We start from the raw sequence: 22,873 nt of genomic DNA on the forward strand, positions 1-22,873 counted from the left end.
GGGGAGCGCTGTACTCCGATGGAGCTTCGCTTGCCCACTGGCTGTGCACCAGTTCCCAGCAGGCCACAGACTCAGCACTGGGTTGGGGCCTCCTGCCTGTTGTTTGCTAACATATTTATCAGGAGCAGGACCTACAACTCTAGATGGACAATTCTGCCCTTTTTTTTATTACTGCAATGTGCGTGGAAGTCCAGAGGGGTTACGGAGGAGACTTTCCTGGAACTCGGCAGTGTTTATCTTTGCAGCACTTGACACACAGCCGGGGAAGTGAGCACAGAGGAGGAAGGGGAAGGGTGAAATTAAGGAGAAAGGGGCCAAGGGAAACTTCACATAACAAGATGGATTCAGTCTGACACAGGACGAGGCTTCCCTCTGCTCCTAATATTAAAATCAGCGGGGAAAAGGACTCTTAAAAATTGGATCGAGCACATCCACCAGCCCGCTACAGATGATGGAGATTTCTTAAGTGTCCACTGCATACCAGGCTTGCCTGTGCTCATAGGCGCCTAAGAAATTCTAATCCCTGCCTTGGCCTGACCCTCACTGACTGTCCACAGCTGACCGAGAGCTTCACTGGAAAGGATGATCAGAAGAGGCTTTCCCTGGCCTTTGGAGGTCTAGAGCTCATGGTTTGATAGAAAAATAGAGCCAACCTAACACCGCTGGTGCAGGGGGTAGAAGGCACACAGGAAAGGGGCAAACAGAATAGAAAGGAAGCAGCCATGGACAGCTGAACAGGTAGAGAAAAGGAGGGAAGAGATTTGAGATAGAAATAATCCCTGTGCAAATAGTTATAGGTGAGAATGTTTGCATTGTATTCATGCCTAGTGCATACCAAGCACTATTATAGGCCCTAGGTATGACATAAGGGCAAATAAAACACAGTTATGCCCCTCAAGCAGCTCAAAGGGGTAAGCATATAAATATAGAATAACCTGGGGAAGAAGAGGGCAGAGAAACTTTTGGAAGAGGAGTCAGTTGGGGCTGGGTTTTGAGGGATGAGTAGGAGTTCACTTATGGAAAATAAATCAGATACACTTTCTCCTCCTGGTATAGAAATGTAAAGAAAGGATTCCTTGATGGCTGCTGTATTCCATGTGTGACGATGGCCCTCGTCCCTGTCCTTACAGGATCTGAAGAGGAAAGGGAAGCTTTCACAAGGGCCAACCACCTGAATAAACTGGCCGAAAAGGAGGAGGCCAAAGAGGAAACGGGGGTGGACATGCGGATCCGTGTGGGTCAGAACATGAATATGGGCAGTGACTTTGACGTCTTTGCCCACATCACTAACGGCACCGCTGAGAGCCGCGACTGCCGCCTCCTGCTCTGTGCACGCACCGTCAGCTACAATGGGGTCCTGGGGCCCGAGTGTGGCACCAAGGACCTGCTGAACCTGACCCTGGACCCCTTCTCAGGTAAGGCCGCCAGTGCTGGGCGTCCGCTGGCCGCTTGTCAGGTGGCGCCCTGAGCGCCGAGCGCGATTCGCTTCCCGGACATTCACGTGGCGCTTAGTCCGGCTCAGGCCGTGTGCTGAGTGCTTCGTGAATCTCCATCTAATTCTTATAATGAGAATGAGGGAAACATGCACGAAAGGTTAAGCCGCTGCCCTGTGGTTGCACAGGAAGAGCAGGACTGTGCCTCCGACCTGTCTCCTCCGCAACTGTTCTCTTTTGTTTGTGTTTCTGTTTTATCTCCTCTTCCCAGGACCCCTGCGGACTTTCCCAGACCCTCTGCTCCCTTCCCCTGGCTAATTCCTGTCCTTGGCTTCCAGCTCCTCCCCCTCAGGCGCCTCCCACTGCCCTGAACTCCTGGCCTCAGAGAGAGGAGGGTCTAGCTGGGCACTGCCCATGGAACTTCTGACCAGGGTGGAGGGCTCCACAGCTGGATCCGGGATGGCAATCCCCAGCGCAGGTGGCGTCCTGCAACTGCAGAACGGAAGCTCTAGTTTTACTGCAGGTTAGGTAGCACCTTGACCAGAAGCTGCAGTATTGGACGGACAGGCCTGGGAACCCAAGGAGAGGATACACAGCCTCTGAGGCAGAGGAGGCCTCCCCTTCCCTGGGGAAGGGTGGCGTTAGATCGCCCAGCCCAGCCCAAGCCCTGGGCAGAGTCCTTGTCACTCAGGCTCCCCGAGCTAGGTCTGCACATTTGTCCCCTTAGGCTGTCCAGTGTTGTCACTGTGCCTGGTTGTCCTCCTGAAGTTATTTTCGGCACGGCAGTCACGTGGGGAGGTGGCACAGAGCCTGGCCTAAGCCCAGTGCCCGGTGACACTCCCAGTGGCCCCACCTCATTTTCTCCCCTTGGGAACCAGGAGCCGAAGGCAGGAGCAGGGCAGAGGATCTCGGGAGCTGTCATGTAAGGCACTGGCCATCCTCTAAGGGGCAGTGTGACCAAGTGGACTGTCATCCCTGTCACTGGGCAAAGGGCCACCTCTCTGCACCTCAGTGTCCCCAGCAGGCTTGTGGGGAATGCGATCTGACAGAGCAGGTTGTGTATGCAGCAGGCGCTCAGTATGACCGCAGTGGCAGGGTTGGCAAGAGGAGCAGCCCAGTATGGGTGTGCTCCGTGTGCACGGCCTCCGTCATCCTGCCTTGTCCTCCCCACCTGCCTGTCACCCAGTACCCCTCCTCTCCGTTCCCCCTCTGCCTGGAGCCTGGCCCGGGGCTTCCTAAGAAGGCAGCCCCATGTGGGGCCATGCTCCGCGGCCCCGAGAGCAGCATCTCTTCTTCTTCATCCTGGGGCCCTCCTCTGGATGGACCCACGCTCGGGCTCAGCCGAGCCTTTGCTGCCAGGGCTGGAGTGCTGTACGTCTGTTCAGGGGTGGATTCTAAAACCAGCAGACTTGTGACTTGTGCCCCTGCTGCCTTCAAACGCCCAGCACAGGCGGGAGAACGCACTCTTGAGCCTCGGTTTGGTCAGTTCTAAAGGGGTCACAGCGCACCCCCTGGTGGCCCTGTGAGGACTCAGAGAGAAGACGTGGGCTTGGGAGACATCTGGAGAGTGTGAGCCTGTGGGGGCGCGGGGAACGGGAGTTGCACCCTTGCTCCTCTCTGAGCAGAAGTTCAGGGAGGCTGAGAAGCCAAGAACCCTCCTGATCGCCTGCTGTGCCGCACACTGCTGTCCGCTCTGGGCTCAGTGGCTTCTGAGTCCCTGCCACTTTGATGACGTGGAAAAGACCCAGGGGTCTTCTCTGCATGTAGAACCCAAAAGCCAGCATCAGGGTCCATTCCTACAGGTGCGTGGGGCGTTCACAACACCCACACTCGCTTCCTGCCATCCTTGGCTGGCTGCGGCCCCTGGGGACCTCTCTCCTCACTCCAGGTGCAGGGTCCCCCATGGTGCAAGCCTGGTTGACCTGCCAAAGGCCCTTCTGGCTCCTTTGAGTCCACACCTGTCCACGCCTGTTGTGCTCAGCACCCAAAGGACTTTCCTCTCCTGGAATGTGTGGCATGTGGTGAGCCCCAGGCCACAGTGCCAAATCCCTGCCCCCAGGCCCCTGTGGAGTCGCCTTTGCCTTGCAGATCCCATCAGCGAGTTCTTACCTCTGCAGGGGCTTCAGCCAGGCCTGTCAGGGATGTGCTCAGCAGAGGATCCCTCTGGCTGGGGACCCCCAAAGGACACAGCCTGCGGGAACACGGCAGGGCAGGGGACCGAGGTGTTGCTCTCTAGCTGGAGCCAGTCCAGCATGCCTTGTCCAGTTCTCCAGTGCTAAGGCTAATCTGACCCCCCCACCCCCCACACTTTGGCTGCGTTGCTTGGTGCTCTTTGATGATAAGATCGGGGATTTCCACAGGCTAATGGACGGGAAGCCAGGCCCAGGCCCGGGAACACAATCTGCTCCTCCCCCAGCCCTGCCTCCTGTTCAGCAGTTTCTCTCTCTTCCCTTTCCTGCCCCCGCTTTCCCTCTCTCCTCCCTCACCCCTTCTGGTGGGCCGCTGGGACGGCAGCCAGTGTGGCCTCAGGGACCATCCCCGGGCTACCTTCTAGAACAGGGCATATTGTGTGATTAACAATTGAGACTGACCACAGATGCCCCCCACAGCCAGCGTGTGTCCCAACGCCAAGGCCATGGTCTCCCGCCTGTGAAAGGCCGCTTGCCAGGGTCCAGCCCTGGCCTGGTCTCTACCTCCTGGAAAAGCCCACAGTGAGGCCACATCCTCCAGGCTCCTGAAGGACAATGTTTCCCTTCTTTCCTGGGCGGCTGCTCAGAGTTTCCACTCCATGGAGTCCTGAGCTAGTTGTGTTCACTCCCCTTTGTCCTTTCTGGCCCAGTAAGTCTGGTTTTCTCCCCCACATCACGTCATCTGATCAGAGGCAGCGCAGATCCACCCCGGAATGAAGGTTGGAGGCCAGGGCCGCACTTTCCAGGGTAGGCTGTGGTCACCAGTTTCTCAGGCAGGCCTGGACCTCAAGGCCCACGTGACTGTCCTTGTGGTCCCAGTCAGTCCCCAGAGGACCTGCTAGAGAGGTCTCAGCGGATGCTGACTACCCCTTACCAAGCTCTCATTCATTGAGATATTCAGGGCTCACGCTTAGAGCCCCCAGCAGGTAACAGCGTCTGGCCAGAACAGAGTAAGCACGACTCTGCTTGCTTGTATTTATTTTCACCGGGGATCTTTTATTTATGGTGAGACTAGTTTGTTGTAATGAATGATGAAAAATTTCTCCAAGAGGAAAAAAAAGAGTTAAAAACTATAAAGCAAGTTTTGATTTAAAGGAAACTAATGCACATATGAAGATGACACAGACGTGTGAGAAACTGTATCTGGCTAGGGTTTGTAAGTTGCTGGTCTGGCATGGGGAGGTGGGGGCAGAAGGCAGAGGCCACATGAGTCTATAGTCATGGCTCTGGCTCCTGCTGCAGGGAAAAGGTGGGGTCACCAGGAAGCCCAGGGAGCACCCCATTTAGCATGGAGACCTAAGAGCAAAAGGGACCTGCCCAGGGTCTCTGAGTGGGGTGATCAGGAGAGCCAGCCACGCCTTCTTACACTCCTCCCTGCCTCCCTCACACGGACCTGGGGCCCCCAGCTCTTTGTTCTTACAAGAAACTAGAGCTAAAACCAACCTGCTCTGCCAGGGGCAGTGTCAGCCCTGCTGGCTTGTTTGGTTTTTTTTGTTTTTTTTTTTTTGTATTTTTATTTTCTTTGTTTTCTTTGTATTTCTTTGTATTTATCAGGGCAGCGTCAGCCCTCATCCCTGTGTGGCTTTGTTCTGGAATGACCTCTGGTCACAGCTCCACCCAGCAAGTGCCCGGATGTCTCCAGGAACAGAGTGAACATAGGGACAACAGAGAGGGGAGGTCACCTTCCCAGGCTCTCACAGCCTGTTGGTGGCAAACAGGGCCGGAGGGCAGCTCTGATCTGAGCACTTCCGGGCAGCCTTGGGAGCAACTTAGTTGCCTAAGTGCTAAAACTGAGGTCCTGAGAGGTGGGATCAGAACCCAGCCCCGTGGGTGCTGCAGCAAGGCCCGCACCTGCCTTGTGCCTCCCCTCCCGAGGAACCCTGGAGCAGAAGCCGGCAGGAGGGGCCTGAGACCTGCCCTGCCTGTGCAGTGTGTGTGACCTTAGCCACATTCCTGCCTCAGAGGAGAGGCAGGAGCGCATGCAGCCCTCTCAGCACCTCCCTCTCCTGCCGCAGAGACAAGCATTCCCCTGCACATCCTCTATGAGAAGTACTGCGACTGCCTGACCGAGTCCAACCTCATCAAGGTGCGGGGCCTCCTCATAGAGCCGGCAGCCAACAGCTACGTGCTGGCCGAGCGGGACCTCTACCTGGAGAATCCAGAAATCAAGATCCGGGTAAGGACAGCCCTACCCGTGACATCTCTGCTGCAACTCAAGGCCTTTGGGCCTCAGAGGTCCCCAAATCCTACGCCCAGCCAAGAAAAGCATCAAGAAGCCAAAAGAATTTAGGGCTTTTAGCCCCTCGGTATGAATCCCAGAGTCTCAGATGTGGGATCATGGAATTTAGGGATCTTAGACTCAGGAATCCTTAGACTGCTGAGCTCCACGCCTGGACCCCCAGGCCCTTGATGGTGCTGGTGAGGCAGGGAGGGATGGGCGAGTGAAGGCACAGACTCTGGAGTCGGACCACCTGGGTTTGTGCCTGGGTGACCCTGGGCATGTTCCTTCCCCACCCTGCCTCACTTTATGCATCTGTAAGATGGGGTTCATGTTGGCAGGCAGGGATGTTTTAAGGACTGAAAGGGCACCCATAGGAAGTACTAGAACCACACACAGCATGTCAGAAGGACTCAGTAACTGCTGACCGTGCTTAGCAGCATCACCAGCATCATAGTCATTTGCTGGCAGGTGTTCCAGGCCCAGAACCCCCAGTGCAGCACCTAAATGATGCACAGCAGAGGGAGAGTCAGTGAGCGCATGCAGGAACTCGTGCTCCTTACTCCAGTGAGATCCCTCAATCAGCCGAGGCTCAGAGCCAGACTTCCCCAGGGTCAGTGGTGAAGAAAGCAGAGGTCAGCGTGACTCCAAGGCCTGCGATCTGTACCTGCCAGCCCCTAGGACAAAGGAAGCATCTTGTACCTCCATCCTGGGGTCCTCATTACAGCTCTATGAAGGAGACCTGGGCAGGTATGCGCCTGTGCTTTCCAGATGAGGAAACTGAGGCATAGAGGCAGGGAGTGATCGCGGCAGAGATGAGTGTGCCTTTGTTCAGCAAACCCCGAGCCAAAGTGTGCCAGGTACAGAGGTGGATCAGCCTGGACCCACACCCTCGTCCTGACCCTGCCCCACACCTTCTCCCAGGTCCTGGGGGAGCCCAAGCAGAACCGCAAGCTGGTGGCCGAGGTGTCCCTGAAGAATCCGCTCCCTGTGCAGCTGCTGGGTTGTATCTTCACTGTGGAGGGCGCTGGCCTGACCAAGGAGCAGAAGTCTATTGAAGTGTAAGTGCTGGTTGCTCCTTTTCAGGCAAGAGGAAGGAAGGAGAGGGTGATGAGGCAGGGCTGCGCCAGGGGCGAGCCTGGCCTGGAGCCCTCCTCTCATCTCCCGCACTGAACCTGCCTCCACCCTCAGGCAACGGGGCCAGGGCTCCCTCCTCCCAGCCTCGGGTTCGCTGAGCTCGGTGCACCAGTTTGGACACACCTGGAGAGTGACACACTCCATCACTTAGCACCCACCAGCAAGCACACGAGTCTTCACACACTCAGGTGCCCACACTCCGAGTGGCCATACGTATGCGTGCACACACGTGGACGTGTGACGTGCCATCGACGGGTACCCACATTCGCACGTAGATATGGCCACACATTTTATTGATTTATTTATTTTATTGCAGTACTGGAGGTTCAACCCAGGGAGTACCCAGCTCAATGCCTGGTCCTTTTTTTACTTTTTATTTTGAGACCAGGTCTTGCTTGTTGCCCAGGCTCAAACTTCCAGGCCTCTTTCCCCAGCCTCCCACAAGCTGGCGGTGAACTTCAAGGGGGATGAGCCGCAGACAGTGAACATCATCATCTTCCCGCCCAGTCCTCCCTCCCAGTCCTCCCCAGCCTCCTGAGTAGCTAGGATTGTAGGTGGGTGCCACCATGCTTGGCAGGCTCATGCTTTGTATTTTAAATTGTTTTTACCGCAGTGTATGGAAGGGACACAAATCATGTACATGCAGCTCAGAGGTGGCCACCTGGACATACCGCTTGCTGCCACTAGGTGCACCATCCACTTTCAAGCTCACATGAGTTTGCACATGTGTGCGTGCGCACACACACACACACACACACACACACAATCACTCTAGGTCTCTGCCTGGGTGACCCTGGGCGTGTTCCGTCACACTCTTTCGCTCAGTTTATGCATCTGTAAAATGGAGTTCGTGTTGGCAGGTAGGGGTGTTTTGAGGATTAAAAGGGCACCCTCAGAAAGCACTAGAACCACACACAGGGCATCAGAAGGACTCAGTAAGAGCTGACTGTGCTTCGCAGCATCACCACCCAGGGTGATGGTCCAGGCCCATTTATTGCTGCTGGCAGTAGCTCTGTGTGCGTGAAGACCTGGTACCAGGTCCTTGTAGGTGCTCGGTGGTCACATGCCTCTGGCTCTTCCTCACCCTCTCCCTCTCTCTGCAGCCCGGACCCCGTGGAATCAGGGGAGCAAGTGAAGGTGCGGGTAGACCTGCTGCCCACGGACATGGGCCTCCACAAGCTGGTGGTGAACTTCGAGTGCGACAAGCTGAAGTCAGTGAAGGGCTATCGGAACATCATCATTGGCCCCGCTTAAGGGAGCCCTGTGCTCAGCCCCACCTCAGCCTGCTGGAAACCGCCAACCAGACCTGGTCTTTATCTCAAGCTAATGGGCAGAACTTGCCATTTAAGGCAGGGGTGGGCTGCGCGGGGGCCCTTGGGGATGGAATGTGCTTCCCGCTCATCTTGACCCTCTGAGCCAAGTTCCCCACCAGCTCCCTGTGCCAACATGGAATGTTCTATCCCAACATGGTAGGAATTCCAACCTTGGCTGGCTGGCGCTGGGGTACAAGAGAGGGGTCCTTCCTCTCCCTACCCAGCCCCAGGCCCTCCTGGACAGTCACTGGCCACCCAGCTGTTGATCTGCTCCGTAGCCCCTTGGAGCAGGCCAGTGGGACAGTGTGCACATGGCTGGGCTGAGGAGCTCAGCTGCCCAGCAGCGTCCTGTACCTCTTGCCCACGGCACTCAGGCCCCGGCAGCCCTTTGAAGAGCCAAAGCCAGGCAGGGCTGGGGAACAGGTCCAGCGCCCCCACCTTCCCATTCTAGAAGCCCTGGCCCAACAGCCGTCCCACCCCTGTCCCCGCTGTGAGGCGCCCACTGCACCAGGCACCTCCTGGGCTCGCAGTGCGGGCGCGCACAGGGCTCCCAGCAGGTCCATCACCGTGGGGAGCTGCAGATTGGGAGCTGCATCCCAGTGAGGAGGCTGGGAGGGGCCCGCTGCCCTCTCCACACCAGACTACTGGGGGTGCGTGGCACATGCGGGGCTGGGGATGTGAAGGCCTGGGCCAGAGCCTGAGCCTTCTGGCTCGAGGCCAGCACTGCATTTATGACACCAGCTCTGACCTGAGAATGACAGAGAAACCACTTGGGGACTGACCAGAAAGGGCCCAGCTGGGCCCAGGAGGCAGGGAAGGAGTTGGAGGGGTTTGGGGAGCTGGAGGTCAGCCCTGGGTTTGAGCTCTAAGTCTGGTCAGACTCTGTCTTTCCTTTTCTGGGCCTCAGTTTCCTCATTAATCTGCAGAATGATTGAGCCAGCGCATCTCCAATGTGCTCTTGGCCCTGAGCCTCTGCGCCTCACGTGGCAGGCTTTGTGAATAACCCCAGGGCCCAGGCTGTTTCCGAGAGGGAAGCCGTGACCACCAGCCATCCTGCTTCCTACCTGCACGCAGGTCCCTCCCTGCAGATCCCGGTGCTGGGGGAGGAGAGCCGGGGCCTGCCCACACAATGCCCAGCCCTCGCAAGAGCCTCAGCTGCCCACCTGGTCGCTAACCAACAAGGCCAGCACCCCCAAGCCCTCATGCACAGCCAGCACCCTGGCACAGCCCTGGCCCTGAGGAAGCGTGGAGAGCCTGTGGGTTATCATCTCGGAGTCTATGCCCGCATGCTGTCTGTATGACCAGGCTTCCCTCCGGCTGGACGGAATGGGGCAGTCTCTACTGGAGGTGCAGTTACAGCCTCTGGGACTCCCAAGATTCCAGACAGGGTCTTGGGAAAAATCACATCAATGCCTGTAAAACTTTCTGCTTTGCACAGAGAGAACTACAAGATGAGCTAACGTGTGCTCTATATAAATACAGCCCTGTTTCTCTATAGGTTTATGTATACGCTTTCCGGTTCCTAGCAGGCAGCAGATGCGCTTTTGAACCACAAGGAGCAAGCACTGAAATAAAAGAGTTTATTTTTCACATGGAAACAAGATCTGCTGTTGTCCTTTGTGAGTTTTTGAGCGGGGAGAGAGGGAGATCACACCCACCCCAGGCTTAAATTTACTGGTGTTTAAGGCTCTATAGAGTCCAGCTCCATCTCTAACCCCTTCCACCAACACAGTATGTTGGGCCACAGTGAATTTCTTGTAGCCCCTGGACACCCTGTATCCTCTTAGCCTCTGCGCAGGTAGTTCCTTGAGCCTGGAATGTCCTTCTTCTTCCTGACCTGTTGGCAAACTCTAATTAATCCTCGAATGCTTAATACCAAAGTCACCTCTGCAGTAAAGCCTTCCCTGATTTCTTCTCTGGCCCCCAGAGTCCTATAGTATGAACCAACTCTTATCACAGTGAATCCCAGCCTGCCTGAAGTTCTCAAGGGTAGGAACCAAATATCTCTTAAACAGACACTAATGAATGCTGAATCAGAGAACCAATGTGTCTCCAGACCAGTGCTGAACAATAGAAATATACCATGAATTGCAAATGCAAGCCGCACATGTAATTTAAAAAGCCAGGCACAGTGGCCCACACCTATAACCCCAGCTGCCCAGGAGGCTGAAGCAGGAGGATCCCATGAGCCCGAGTTCAGGATTAGCTTGAGCAACATAAACTTTCCTTCCCTTTAAAAAAAAATTTTTTTTTTTTTGTCTTTTTGAGACAGGGTCTTGCTGTGCAGTTCAGGCTGGCCTTGACCTCACTTTGTAGCCCAAGCTGGCCTTGAACTCACACCGATCCTCCTGCCTCAGCCTCCCAAGTGTTGGGATTACTCATATGTGCCAACATGCCTGGCCAAAAACAACTTTAATAGCCATATTAAAAAGAAAAAAAGATGAAATTAGTTTTAATAATGTATTTAGCTCAATATACCCAAAATATTGCTAGTTTGAACTTTTTTTTTTTTTTTTGGTCTTTTTGAGAAAGGGCCTTACTATGCAGTTGAGGCTGGTCTTGAACTCACTTTGTAGCCCAGGCTGGCCTCGAACTCGCAGCAGTTCTGCCTCAGCCTCCTGAGTGCTGGGATTACAGGCATGCGCCACCATGCCCAGCCTCGTTATTGTAATCAACACAAAAATTACCAGTGAGATATTTCCCTTTCTTGTTTTCATACTGCGTGTCTGAAGCACTGTGTGTATTTTACACCGATGCCCGTCTCATCAGGATTAGCTCTGTTTCTAGGGCCCGAGGACCGCAGGGGGCTGGAGGCAGTCCCACTGAGCAGCACTTGTCTCCACTGTGATTCCTGAATACGGGGACTTGGTCATTCATTCATTCCCCACCCACGAGGCAGACGAATGTCATCGGATGAACAGATGATCGGGAACAGTCATTCGGAAGGACGTGACAGACACAAATAGAATAAGAACTCTGCCTCACCTTCTAGGTGCCGGACCCTTGTGTCCCTTGAGCACTGCACGGTGGCGCGGCCTGGGGGGCTGGAGCATTGGTCAATTAATGAGTGCCTGGAAAACCGAAACCAGCCAGGTATTTCAGGCAGAAAGTGAGTTCCTAAGGGAAATTTGACTCTCAAGGGGAAGAGCTGGGGGAGGCTGTGTGACCCCAAAACCTGGAGGCTGCTGTGAAGCCCAGGAGCTGGTGGTTACCACCTCAACACTAGTGGTGCCACCCCGGTGGCAAGGCCAGAGCCGTACGGTCAGCTGCAGCAGAGCCAGAGGCAGGTTGGCCTCTCCCAGCCTCCTCCAGCTCCACACTGGCAGATCCTCACAGAAACCAGCTGGAAAAGGGCTCTGGGAAATGTCACTTTCAGCCTCCAGCCCCCTGGAAAACAGGTGGCTAGGCCAGGGCAAGGATGGAGTGGCGGGTGCCTCCTGCCATTCCTTCTGCTAAGACTCCCCTGCTTTCTTCTCCACTCAAGGGGCTCCTACTCAGCCTTCAAAACCTACTCCAAGGAGATTTCCTCTGTGGCCTTTCTGGATTGCAGCAAAATGGTTCGACCTCTGGTTTCACTCAGCATGTCTTAGCCCTTTACAATGCTTGGCCGCCGGGGCTGGGAACAGTCATTTGTGTCCTGCAGGCCCCCAAGGGCAGGGCCAGGGCATAGCCCAGCAAGGAGGTCGCAGAGGGAACTTGCCTGTTGATTTCAGCTCCTACCCGACTGCCTCCCGGGACGGCCACTCCAGCCGGCCTGATAAAGTCCCTGCCAACCCAGCCCCAAGCCTGCCTTGTTTGCATTGAAAATAAACCCGTGTATTTCAGGGCCAGTTCTTTGTGGTCCAAAAGAACATCCAATGCCTGATTAGAACCCCAAGGCTTTGATAAAACCAAACATCTGTATTTACCCAGAACGTACGTACCGTGTCGGCCTGTTTTACGGTTCTTTCCCAGGCAGACAGTTCTCAACGCGTCAGTGACTCCCCGAAGTCCTTTCTGGTACTTAGGGGACCCTAGAGGCTGTGCTGCTCCCCCTACTTTATAGATAAGGAAACTGAGGCACAGAAACGTTAAGCAATTTGCCCAAGGTCACACAGTCATAGGGTACAGAGCTGAGACTTGACCCAGGCAGCAGCTGTTGCCAGGCCTGGGCTCGGCCCAGGGCCCCAGCCCGTTCCCCCTGCATTGTCCTCTCCTACCAGGTCCACCACTCAGCGGGCAGAAGCCTTCACATAAGCCCTGGCAGCCCTCACAGAGCAGGGTCTGGTGGGGTCCACCCTGCGTCCCCTGAAGGCGTTTGTCCCGTCCAGCTGCTCGTGTTTACCCGGGATGTCTGCCAGCTCACCCCACAGCCCCATGCCAAGCTCAGAATAACAGAACACTGCCGGAGTGCGGGATGCAGGCGCCAAGGGCGGAGGGTTGAGAGGGGCTCCTAGAGGTGTGTTTTCCGGCCAGGGCTGGGGCGGGACATTCTCACCAGGCCTCCCTCTTCTCCTGCGGCAGGCCTGGGCAGATGCGCAGAGACTCCCAGCAGAGTCCTTGAGGCTGTATGCTTCATTTCAAGAGGGCAAAGAAACATCCCTTCAAAAGAGGAGTGGTGAAAGGTGACGAGCCTTCAGCCTCCATGACACACAGCACCATGAGCCTTACAGGTGGAAGGTGGGCAAATGGGGCAGACTCCAAAGCCTGAGCACTGACACCATCCCTGGGACGTTCACAGACAGGCAGCAGTGACCCACGCTGCCCGAGGTCGGGGTCGTGTTTCCCCTGGGAATCGAAGGCAGAGATGTAAACCACCTCGCCCAGATTGCCCAGCACGCTGAGGGCAGAGCAGGAAGTGGGATCCAGCGAAGCATCCTGTGGCATTTGGTGGAAGGCCTGAAGAGTTGAGGGGACTTGCTTGCCAGATCCTGCTCACCATTTTCCTTTAGCACCTCCAAAGTCTGGGCAAGCCGGGGTCAGAAGGCTGGGCGCATGAATGTGGAGTTAGCTTACAATCCAGCAACTCTGCTTTTGGATTTATACTCAGGATGAATGAGAGCATGTCCACCTGGAAATCTGTTTGTGAATGTTCACAATTCACCATTTATAGCAGACAAACAGTAGAAACATGCAAAATGACCATCAGTTAATCAATGGATAAATAAAATATAGTATAACCACACAGTGGAATGTTACTCGGCAATGAAAAGGAATGGAGTGCTGATACATGCTACATTATACTTGAAAATATAAGTGAAAGGAGCCAAAAACAAAGGTCATATAATGTTTAACTTCATTTATAGGAGATGTCTGGAATAGGCAAATCTGTAGAGACAGGAAATAGATAGGCTGGCCTAGGGCCAGCAGTGATGGTGAAGCCTTTAGAGCTTTCAATGATATAAGCAGCTGGCTGTGGCACACATGCCATAGGTTCACCACCACTGGCCTAGGGGATGGAGGAACAGACGGGGAGAATGATGACAACCAGGGGGGATGAAGTTTCTTCTAGGAATAGTGAAAATGTTCTAATGTTGAGGGGATGGATGTACTGTGTACTAGAAGTCATTGAACTGCACACTAAAAAGCTGAACTGAAAAGTATGTGAACTGTATCCCGATAAGGTTGTTTTTAAAATAATTAACAATAAACAGCAGAAAGAAAAAAGGCTGAGCCACAGAATCTCAGGCTGGATTCTGACTCTGGAGGTGTGTCTGGCTATGCTGAGTGACCGTGGGGAAATGTCTTCCCTTCTCTGGGCCTTAGTTCTCCTGGTGTCAAGTGACAGAGGACACAGAGGAGCTCTGTGGTGCCACTGATCTGGGCACGCAGGCACACTCCACACAAGTTGTCCATGATCATGTCTGCGCCTTGCCTACCCCATGAAACCAGGAAGGCCTCCAGAAGCTGAGTAAACCTCGCGGATCAAGGAGACCTGTGCACTTACCAGTCACAGGTCATGTTTCATCATGGTGCTTTACGAAAAGTGGAAGGGCTACTCTCCAAACGGTGCTCTGAGCTTCTGTTCTGGGGTCACAAGGAAGCCAGAGGCACCAGGGAAGATCCCAGCTTCCAACCGCATGGTCTCAATCCTATGCCAGCTCCCTCCAAGGCCATCCTGGAGCAGGCAGACAAGCAGGCCAACAGAGACCAAGAAGAAATTCCAGCCGTTGCTTCCAAGCTCCCCACTGGCCCGGCAGGGCCCACTTCCCAGGAAGCCGAGGATGCGAAGCTTCAGGAGAGCCATGTGCTCGGGCTCCATGTTGGGATTCACAGGGAGTGTTCCCAGGGGGGAGGGAGTCACACTGTTCTCAGCAAGCTTTTGTTTGTTTTTTTTTTTGTTTTTTTTTTTTTTTTTTTTTTTTTTCTCCGGTACCGGGAACCGAACTCGCGACCTTGCGCTATAGCCAGGCAGGTGCTTTTGCCACTGAGCTAAATCCCCAGCCCCCAAAAAGTTGTCATTTTTATTTTTATTTATTTATTTATTTTTTTTTTGGTTTTTCTCCGGTACCGGGAACCGAACTCACGACCTTGCACTTGCCAGGCAGGCGCTTTTGCCGCTGAGCTAAATCCCCAGCCCCTCAGCAAGCTTTTGGAAGGAGGAATTTCTGGGAAGTCGCCTCAAAAACTTCAGGAGAAAGGAATCTGAAATGTTAAAAGTCTCCAGCAGTTTATTGTGATTTCTTTTCACACTACTCATAAATATTTACTTTTGTACCCAGTTTTACATTGGTCATTTCACTCTCTAGTCTTTTTTACTAAAGCTCGTCCTTTAAAACTAAAATTAAGGCTACAGTGTGATGAAACAGTCTCTTCACCAGAATGACTAAAATTAGGAAGTAATATATACATAAGTATGCACACACTCCTCCACTTATGATGGGTTTCATTCCAATAAGCCTACTGTAGGTTTAAAATATCATGTTGAGCCGGGCATGGTGGTGCATACCTGTAATCCCAGCACTCGGGCGGCTGAGGCAGGAGGATCGTTGAGCATTCAAAACCAGCCTGGGCTACAGAGTGAGCTCAGGGCCAGCCTGAACTGCATAGCGAGAGCCTGTCTCAAAAAGACAACAGCAACAACTAAAATCATGTTGAAAATGCATTTAATACACCAAATCTACCGAACATCAGAACTTAAGCCCAGCCTACTTTAATATGCTCAGAACATTTTCATTAGCCTACACTGGGCAAAACTATTAACACAAAGCCCATGTTATAATTAAGTGCTGAATATCTCATGAAATTTTTTGAATACTGCACCGAAAGTGGAAAATAAAATGGTTGCATGGGCACACTTTTGCAACAGTAAAGACTAAATAAGAGTTAAATAACCATTAAATCATTTTAAGTCATTTTACAGATACACACACACACATACATAAATGCAAATCAATTTTCCAAAGTGGTTGCACCAAATGATACCAACTATACTCTCCTCCCAGAGGGTATGAGAGTTCCTATTGCACATCTTCATCAACACTCTGTGTGCGCGTGCGTGTGTGTGTTACTGAGGATTGAACCCAGACCCTTGTGTACACTAGACATGTGCTCTGCCAGTGAGCTATACCCCAGATCTTTATTTTACTTTGAGATGGGATCTCACTAAGTTGCCCAGGCTGGCCTGGAACTCACGATCCTTCCGTCTCAGCCTCCCACATAGCTGGGTCTGTAGGTGTGGGCCACCATGCCCTTCCAGATTTGCAGTACCGTATCTTCCAAAGCTGAATGTCCACCTCTCCCTGCGATGCAGCACATGCCCTCATGAATACACAGCCAGCAGACAAGAGCCCGCTTGGCCTCCAGAAGACACGTACAAGAATGTTCATAGCAGGCTTTTCCAAAACATTCCAAAGCAGAAAACAACCGAAAAGCCCAACAGTCACAGAATAGAGAGACCAGTTGTGGCGCAGTCATCAGAGGCAACACTATGGGAGAAATGAGAAGGAACGAGTGATAAAAGCATACAGTGACTCAACTGGCTCTCACAAATATGGTAACCGAAGATGCCAGGTACCGGGGCGCACACTGCTGGTTTTATTCACAGGAACTTTGAAACCAGGCAAAGCTAATCCATGATGTTAGGAGCCAAGGGAGTGGCTACCTTTCAGGGATGGCTAACGACGGGAAAGAGGCTCCAGGTACCTGGGGTTTCTAGGGTGCTGCTAATAGGCTGAGTCTTGCGTTAGAAGCCAATTAACATGTGCTCCATTTCGGAGAAATCATCAAGCCGTGACTTAAGATCTGTGCCTTTTCTGTACATGTTACACTTTAATGAGAGGCCCTTCCCCGAAGGTAAAAGCTTCAGACCCCTCAAAACTTTGGCCTGTCCTCAAGACCAGAGGAAAGGCTGGCATTTCTGAGTATTTTTGCTCACGGTTCCCACTGGAGGCTGCGCCACCTACTTGCTGCTTTAGGAAGCTCCCTGCAGCCACCCAGGAGGGAATGTTGGGCCAGGGTAGAAGTGGGGAGACCTGGGGGGCAGCTGCGAAGTGGCTCAGTGAAGGAGAAGGGTGGAGAAACTTCCTCAGGGACTAAGAGTGAGAGAGGCTTAGAGGAGTGGGGGCCGGGGGAAGGGTTACTTGGGCAAACACAGGAAGACTGAATCTCACAGGGGCCACCAGAGCTGGGGCTTAGGAGCAGAGAGCTGTGTGATCTCTAATTCCTCAGCATTAAGCTGCACTGCAGCTGCCTCCCGTCCAGTCAGGCCTTGGCCAGGGTTGAGCGCCTGGCCTGCCCAAGCCAAGTGCCTGGCACCACCAGGTCCTGCTCCCCCTGGAAACCGCACCCTCCCTGGCCAGCTCTCCCCTCGTTCCCAGCCAGCCCGCGCTGCTCAGCTCTGATGAATGCCCCACGCCCAGCTGCTGGCAGCCACCCAACCCTCGCAGCCCCAGCTAACCATGTGTCTCTCTCTTCAGCTGTGACTTGGTTTTTCTTTTACTTCTTTCCTGTTTCCTTGACCCAGCCCTTGGCGAGGCCCCTGGAGGCTGATGGGAAGCTTGAAAAAGTTGCATCTTGTCTCAGTGAGGTGTTTGGTGGCTGAGGTGAAGTGGGTGCCACTGACCCAGTCCACGGTGAGGCATGTGAGGTCCAGCAGGGTAAAGTGACTCAGGGGCCAAGATCACCACCCAGAAAGGAGCAGAGCTGGATCTGAACAATAACAACTGCAATGTATTGGCATTAAGCAGGGCAGGGCCCTGTGCTACGCACTATGTACACATTTACCTATTTGTCCTGCATGATGATCCAGTTGAAGAGGTTAGCATTATGGCCAGCCCCTTAAAAAAGCCATTTATTGAACACTTGGAGAAAAATATACAAATCACAACTTCCCAGTAAGTTTTCACTTACTGAGCCCACCCATGGGACCAATGTCCAGGTTAAGACACAAACTCTATGACACAACACCAAAGCACAAATGACAGCTGAGAGGGTTCATAAATTGGAGCTGGATGTGGTGGTGCACACCTGTAATCCCAGCACTTGGGAGGCTGAGGCAAGAAGATCGCCATGAGTTCAAGACCAGCCTGAACTATAAACAAACAAACAAATAAATAAATAAGACTTCATTTAAAGTTTTTCTGATTCAAAGGATGCCATAAAGAATGCAAAGAATCAACCCACATGATGGGGAAAACATTTGCACATCATTTATCTGATGAGTCTAATATCCAAAATATATAAAGAATTTATAACATAACTGTAAGAAGGTAAATAACCCAGTGAAAGACGGGCAAGAGTTGAATAGACATTTCTCAAGTGAAGATACACAAATGGCTAATAAGCACGTGAGAAGATGCTCAACATCATTAGCCACTGAAAAATGAAAATCAACCACAAAGAGAGACCACTTCACATCCACATGAGCGCTGTGCTCATAAGACACGTAACAGGTATTGATGAGGAGGTGGAGAAGTTGGAACCATCATACACAGCAGCTCTGGGGAACAGTCAAGCAGTCTTTCAAAAGTTAAACACAGACCTAGTATTTGACCAGTTGATTCCTCTCCTAGTGGAACTGGGGAATGAAAACATATGCCCACACAAAAGTTGTATGTGAATGTCCACAACAGTATTCATAGCAGTCAAAAAAGTAGAAACAAGCTGGCATGGTGGTATATACCATAATCCCAGGACTCTGAGAGGCTGAGGTGGGAGGGTGGTAAGTTCAACAAGCCCAGTGTGGGCAACTTATCAACTCAGGGAGACCTTGTCTCAAAATAAAAAATAGAGCTGGGCATGGTGGCGCATGCCTGTAATCCCAGCACTCAGGAGGCTGAGGCAGGAGGATCATTGGGAGTTCGAGACTAGCCTGGGCTACAAAGTGAGCTCAAGGCCAGCCTGAACTGCATAGAGAGACCCTGTCTCAAAAAGACAAAAAAAAAAAAAAAAGCTAGGGATATTACTCAGTGCAAAGGCCCTGGATTCAATCCTCAGTACTCCCAAAAACAAAAACAAAAGCAAAAATAAAAATGTGGAAACATCATTAACTGATGAACGGGTAAGTGAAATATGGTATAGCCATCCACTGGAGCATCATTTGCAATAAAAATGAATAAAGTGCTGATATATGCTACATTAACCTAAATGAAAGAAGGCAGTTACAAAAAAACATGTATTTTAAAATTCCATTTATGCTGGGTGTGGTGGCACACGCCTGTAATCCCAGCACTCAGGAGGCTGAGGCAGGAGAATCGTTCCAAGTTCGAGACAGACCTTGGCTACAAAGTGAGTTCAAGGCCAGCCTGAGCTGCATGGTGAGACCCTGTCTCAAAAAGACCAAAAAAAAAAAAAAACAAGGATTCCATTTATATGAAATATCCACAACAGACAAATAGAGGCGGATTAGTACTTACCTATGGGTGTGGAGAAGTGAAGACAGGGAAAATAGAGGCTGATGTTAATGAGCACTTTCCTTTTTAGAGGATGAAAGTGTTCTAAAATTTGGATTAATGGTTCTACAAGTCCTATAAATACTGTATTGCACACTTTAAATGGATAAACTGTGGTGTATCTCAGTAAAGCATTTTTTAAAAATAAAACAAAAATATTCCCTACCTTTATTCCCCACCTTTATGCTGCTCACCCACCCAAACTGCACCTACCTTCTATTTCTCTGAATAACGTATTTCTGAGACCTGACTCAAATGCATTACAAACATTTCCTTGATATATTTTATTCAGAAGTTGTTGAGTTTGGGGTTTTGCAAGGGGAACAATGTAATACAGGACACATATTTTATAAGATTATTTATAACAGTCACCCAAAGAATCATATACAAAAAGAGTGCAGGAAATCTGTCCGCACACTAAAGACCAAAGAATCTTGATCAGCTGAGGGCCTGGATCCCACAGCAATGTCCTGCATGAGTCCAGCGGAAGACCTAGAGCCCATAACAGTGCCTCCCACGAGTCCAGCTGGAGGCTTAGAGCTCATGACAGTGTCTCATGCAGGCCTGTTCCATAGATCTGTGCTGGGAAGGCGCAAAGGTCAGTGGTGGGAGCTAGAAAGTCTGTGCCAGCGGGATGAAGGATCTGTGCTAGCAGGCTGAGGGATCTGCACTGGAGCCAAGAAGCGATGCTCAAAATAAGGACCAGAGCTCCCCCAAAAGGTATTACAGCCATCACCAGGGATAGTGAGGTCCCAAGCTCCTCCCATGATGAGAACAGCCGGGCTCCTATCAGGAAAGCCAGCATGACAAGCTTCTCCAGGAGACTGGCCAGTGCACCATCTTCCCCGCTGGAGCTAGGAAGCAACGCTCAAAGTGAGGAACAGAGCGCCCCTAAAGTGAACCGTAGCTATTCTCAGCAACACCGAGGTCCTGAGCTCCTCTTCTGATGAGAACAGCCAAGTTCATCAGGAAAACCAGCATGACAAGGTCCTCCAGGAAAACCAACAGCTCCCTACAGCTTCCCAACAGCCTCTCTTAGCTTCCAACAGCTTCTGACAGCTTCCACCAGCCTCTAAATTTCTTCCTCTCAAGTTCCGCCTCTTATGCTGCTGGCAACAATCCTCAGGTGGGCCTCCCACACCCAGCACCATGCTGGTTCAGTTCAGCGAGGTGTTACAAGTTGACCACCAATTGTCAATCCACCACAGAAGTAATGTCCTCTCCTCTGAACTCCCAGGGCAATGCATATCATTCACTCAGAGATGATTTAGAAGGCACCTGTCCTGTGCCTGGAATTTATTATATTCCACATGATTAGCTGAGTACCTATCTTGCCTCTGCTACTATACCACAAAATTCTAGGGACAGGAGAGTGGATCTTCTTACCTCTGTGTAGTAGAATCCACAAATGTTACTGGCACACAGTGGGGTAGGTGGCATCCATTCTAAATATTATTTTTCTTACAGTGGTTTCTTTTGAAGAAACAGATATTCAATGGAAAATTTCCAGACCTGATTAACAATTTCCTCTCTATAGAAACACTCTTGCACTTAGTAGGAGTTTTTAAAAAAATACAAAATGATTAAATGATAAAGATTGCTTTAGTTTCCATCGTGTTTGTGCAGGTAAAGTGTTTTTGTTTATTTTTTTACAGAAAGTGAGGCTTACTTCTAGGTTTGTATGATGGGTACAGTTAGGTGAGAATTAATAAGTCAGACAAGAAAACATTATAACCAAGGTATAAGTCAAGAATAGCATATAATTACAAATATCCAAATGCTAGGAGATCAAGAAATAATAAAAAGTTAAAGAATCAAAAATTAAGTTAGAAAATATTTTAAATCAATTGATAACAGAAAACTCATCAAAATTGGTAGATGTAGATAGATCAGTACTACAGAAAAATTTATAGCCTTAAATGCATGAATCAGAGAAGAAACTGAAAATGGATAAAAATGAACACTCACCCTGAGAATTTGGAAAAATAATGTTGAACAAATGCAATTACAGTAGAAATAAAATAATCTGGGGATGAATCTCAGTGTGAAGAGATTGGATTCAGTCTCTAGTGCAAAAAAATTTATGAAACAAGAAAAAGAAATAGCACACACATACACACAAACAAAATAATATGAATCACAATGAGACACTACTACAGACACCACAACTTTAAAGAAAAAAGGATATTCTCGACAACTTTGATTCAATAAATTGAAAATTTAAATGAAATGTATCATGCACTAGAAAGGTGTAATATATCAATTTTACTTAAGATAAAATAGAAAGCCTAGATAATTCTCTAACAACTGAAGAAATTGAATCAGTTACCTGAAACCCTTTCTGCAAAGAAAATTTGAACTCTAGATGGCTTCAGTGGTAAGTTCTGATATTCCAAGAAGAAAAAATTTTGGTCTTTGACAATCTCTTCCAGAAAATAGAAAAAGAGTGAATAATCTCCAAGTCATCTTATAAGGCTAACATAACATACCAAAATAGCACAAGGACACTGTAAGAAAGGAAAATTACATAATGATCTTACTCAAAAATATAAATCTAAACCCTTAATGTTAGCCCCAAAAGTCCATCAATATATAAACAAAATGCCACAACTGGCGGTGGTGAAGGGCAGACAGACCCACATGATTGGTGTATCCATTTAATACAAGAAAATGGGAAGCAGCCAGAGGAAACCCTCCCCAATACTGAAACCAATAGTGAATTTGGTAAGTGCCCTGCAGGAAATCTGAGGAGAAACAAGAACGTAAAATATCTAGAAACACTGATGACATAGTTGAATCATTCATTCTGTTTTGGAGCAAGAATGCTGGGGCAGTGACTGGAAAACAGGGGATACGAGACTGTTAGGATGCTTCTTAGAGGCTACAACGCCAGTGTTCCAGTCCCAGACAGCAATCGGCCAAGTGCATATCAAGTATGACTACTGGTACTGAAACAACTGGAGAAATTCTGAAGAAAACCACCCCTACCTTGGAAGAGGGCCTGCAGTGGCCATTACTCTCTGCAGCCAGCCAGCTCCTGATGGGACCTGATGCTGTGGAGTGCTTAAATTACCACTATAAGGAAGTTACTTGGAGGGTTGAGACTTAATTTATTAGAATCTGGCGGGAAGAATTACTGGGCCCAGTGGTGCCAAAATGAAAGCACTTCAAGAACACACTCAGACGACAATAAAAAATTTCCAGGAATGCTGTCCTCATTCCACTGAATGAGTCATTCTTATTGGAGAAAAGTCTGCTCGGGTTGTAAAGTATCTAGAGATCATCCTTGACCTTGTATCCCAACCTCCCATGAAAGGATGTGCATAGCCTTAGGATCCCACTTTCACAGTGAAACCTATGATTGTGGTGCTTTTACAATGATGTTTAATGACCTGTGGATGTCCTGTGGGATTCCCCATGTGGGCAAAAGGTGGTTTTGACAGAATGCCTCCTCGCTGAGGTGGCTGGGGTGGTGGCAGAACTCTGAATCTTCCTCTTCCACCCCTACTACCAAGATGAGATCTAAAGGCCTATGATGGAAGAGGAAGCTCTGGAGTGCTATGACGGCGTGGTTGGTTTCAGTGCTGGGGAAACCTGGACCTCTGTAGCCCGCTGGAATGGCAGATGGCATCTAAGGACGGGATAGCTCCCGAGATTTTAATTCCTTCACAGGGGGTCATGCCTCACATAGAGATCTTGGTGAACCTATTAT

The 22,873-nt window shown here is 50.8% G+C and overlaps 1 protein-coding gene, 1 long non-coding RNA gene and 1 pseudogene across 2 annotated transcripts in view; 2 read left to right on the plus strand and 1 right to left on the minus strand.

Annotated features, from left to right (window-relative positions):
* Positions 1-9,891, plus strand: part of Tgm2 (transglutaminase 2) — a 32,385-nt gene extending 22,494 nt beyond the window's left edge. Inside the window, exons 10-13 of the mRNA XM_005392542.2 lie at positions 1,131-1,415; positions 5,638-5,798; positions 6,765-6,901; positions 8,081-9,891. Of these exons, the coding sequence (XP_005392599.1) occupies positions 1,131-1,415; positions 5,638-5,798; positions 6,765-6,901; positions 8,081-8,231 (734 nt within the window). The 3' untranslated portion in view covers positions 8,232-9,891. The remainder of the gene's footprint in view (positions 1-1,130; positions 1,416-5,637; positions 5,799-6,764; positions 6,902-8,080) is intronic.
* Positions 8,597-14,584, minus strand: LOC106149425. Its single transcript, XR_001235610.1, has 3 exons — positions 12,214-14,584; positions 11,276-11,361; positions 8,597-10,127 (listed from the first exon to the last, which is right to left on the minus strand). It is a non-coding gene; the product is annotated as an uncharacterized LOC106149425 (long non-coding RNA).
* A 6,261-nt stretch (positions 14,585-20,845) lies between these two features.
* Positions 20,846-22,620, plus strand: LOC102006508 (annotated as a pseudogene).
* Positions 22,621-22,873: the final 253 nt, after the last annotated feature.

The sequence above is a fragment of the Chinchilla lanigera genome, unplaced genomic scaffold (genome assembly GCF_000276665.1).
Source record: "Chinchilla lanigera isolate Chin_1 unplaced genomic scaffold, ChiLan1.0 scaffold00044, whole genome shotgun sequence".
Taxonomy (NCBI): Eukaryota; Metazoa; Chordata; class Mammalia; order Rodentia; family Chinchillidae; genus Chinchilla; species Chinchilla lanigera.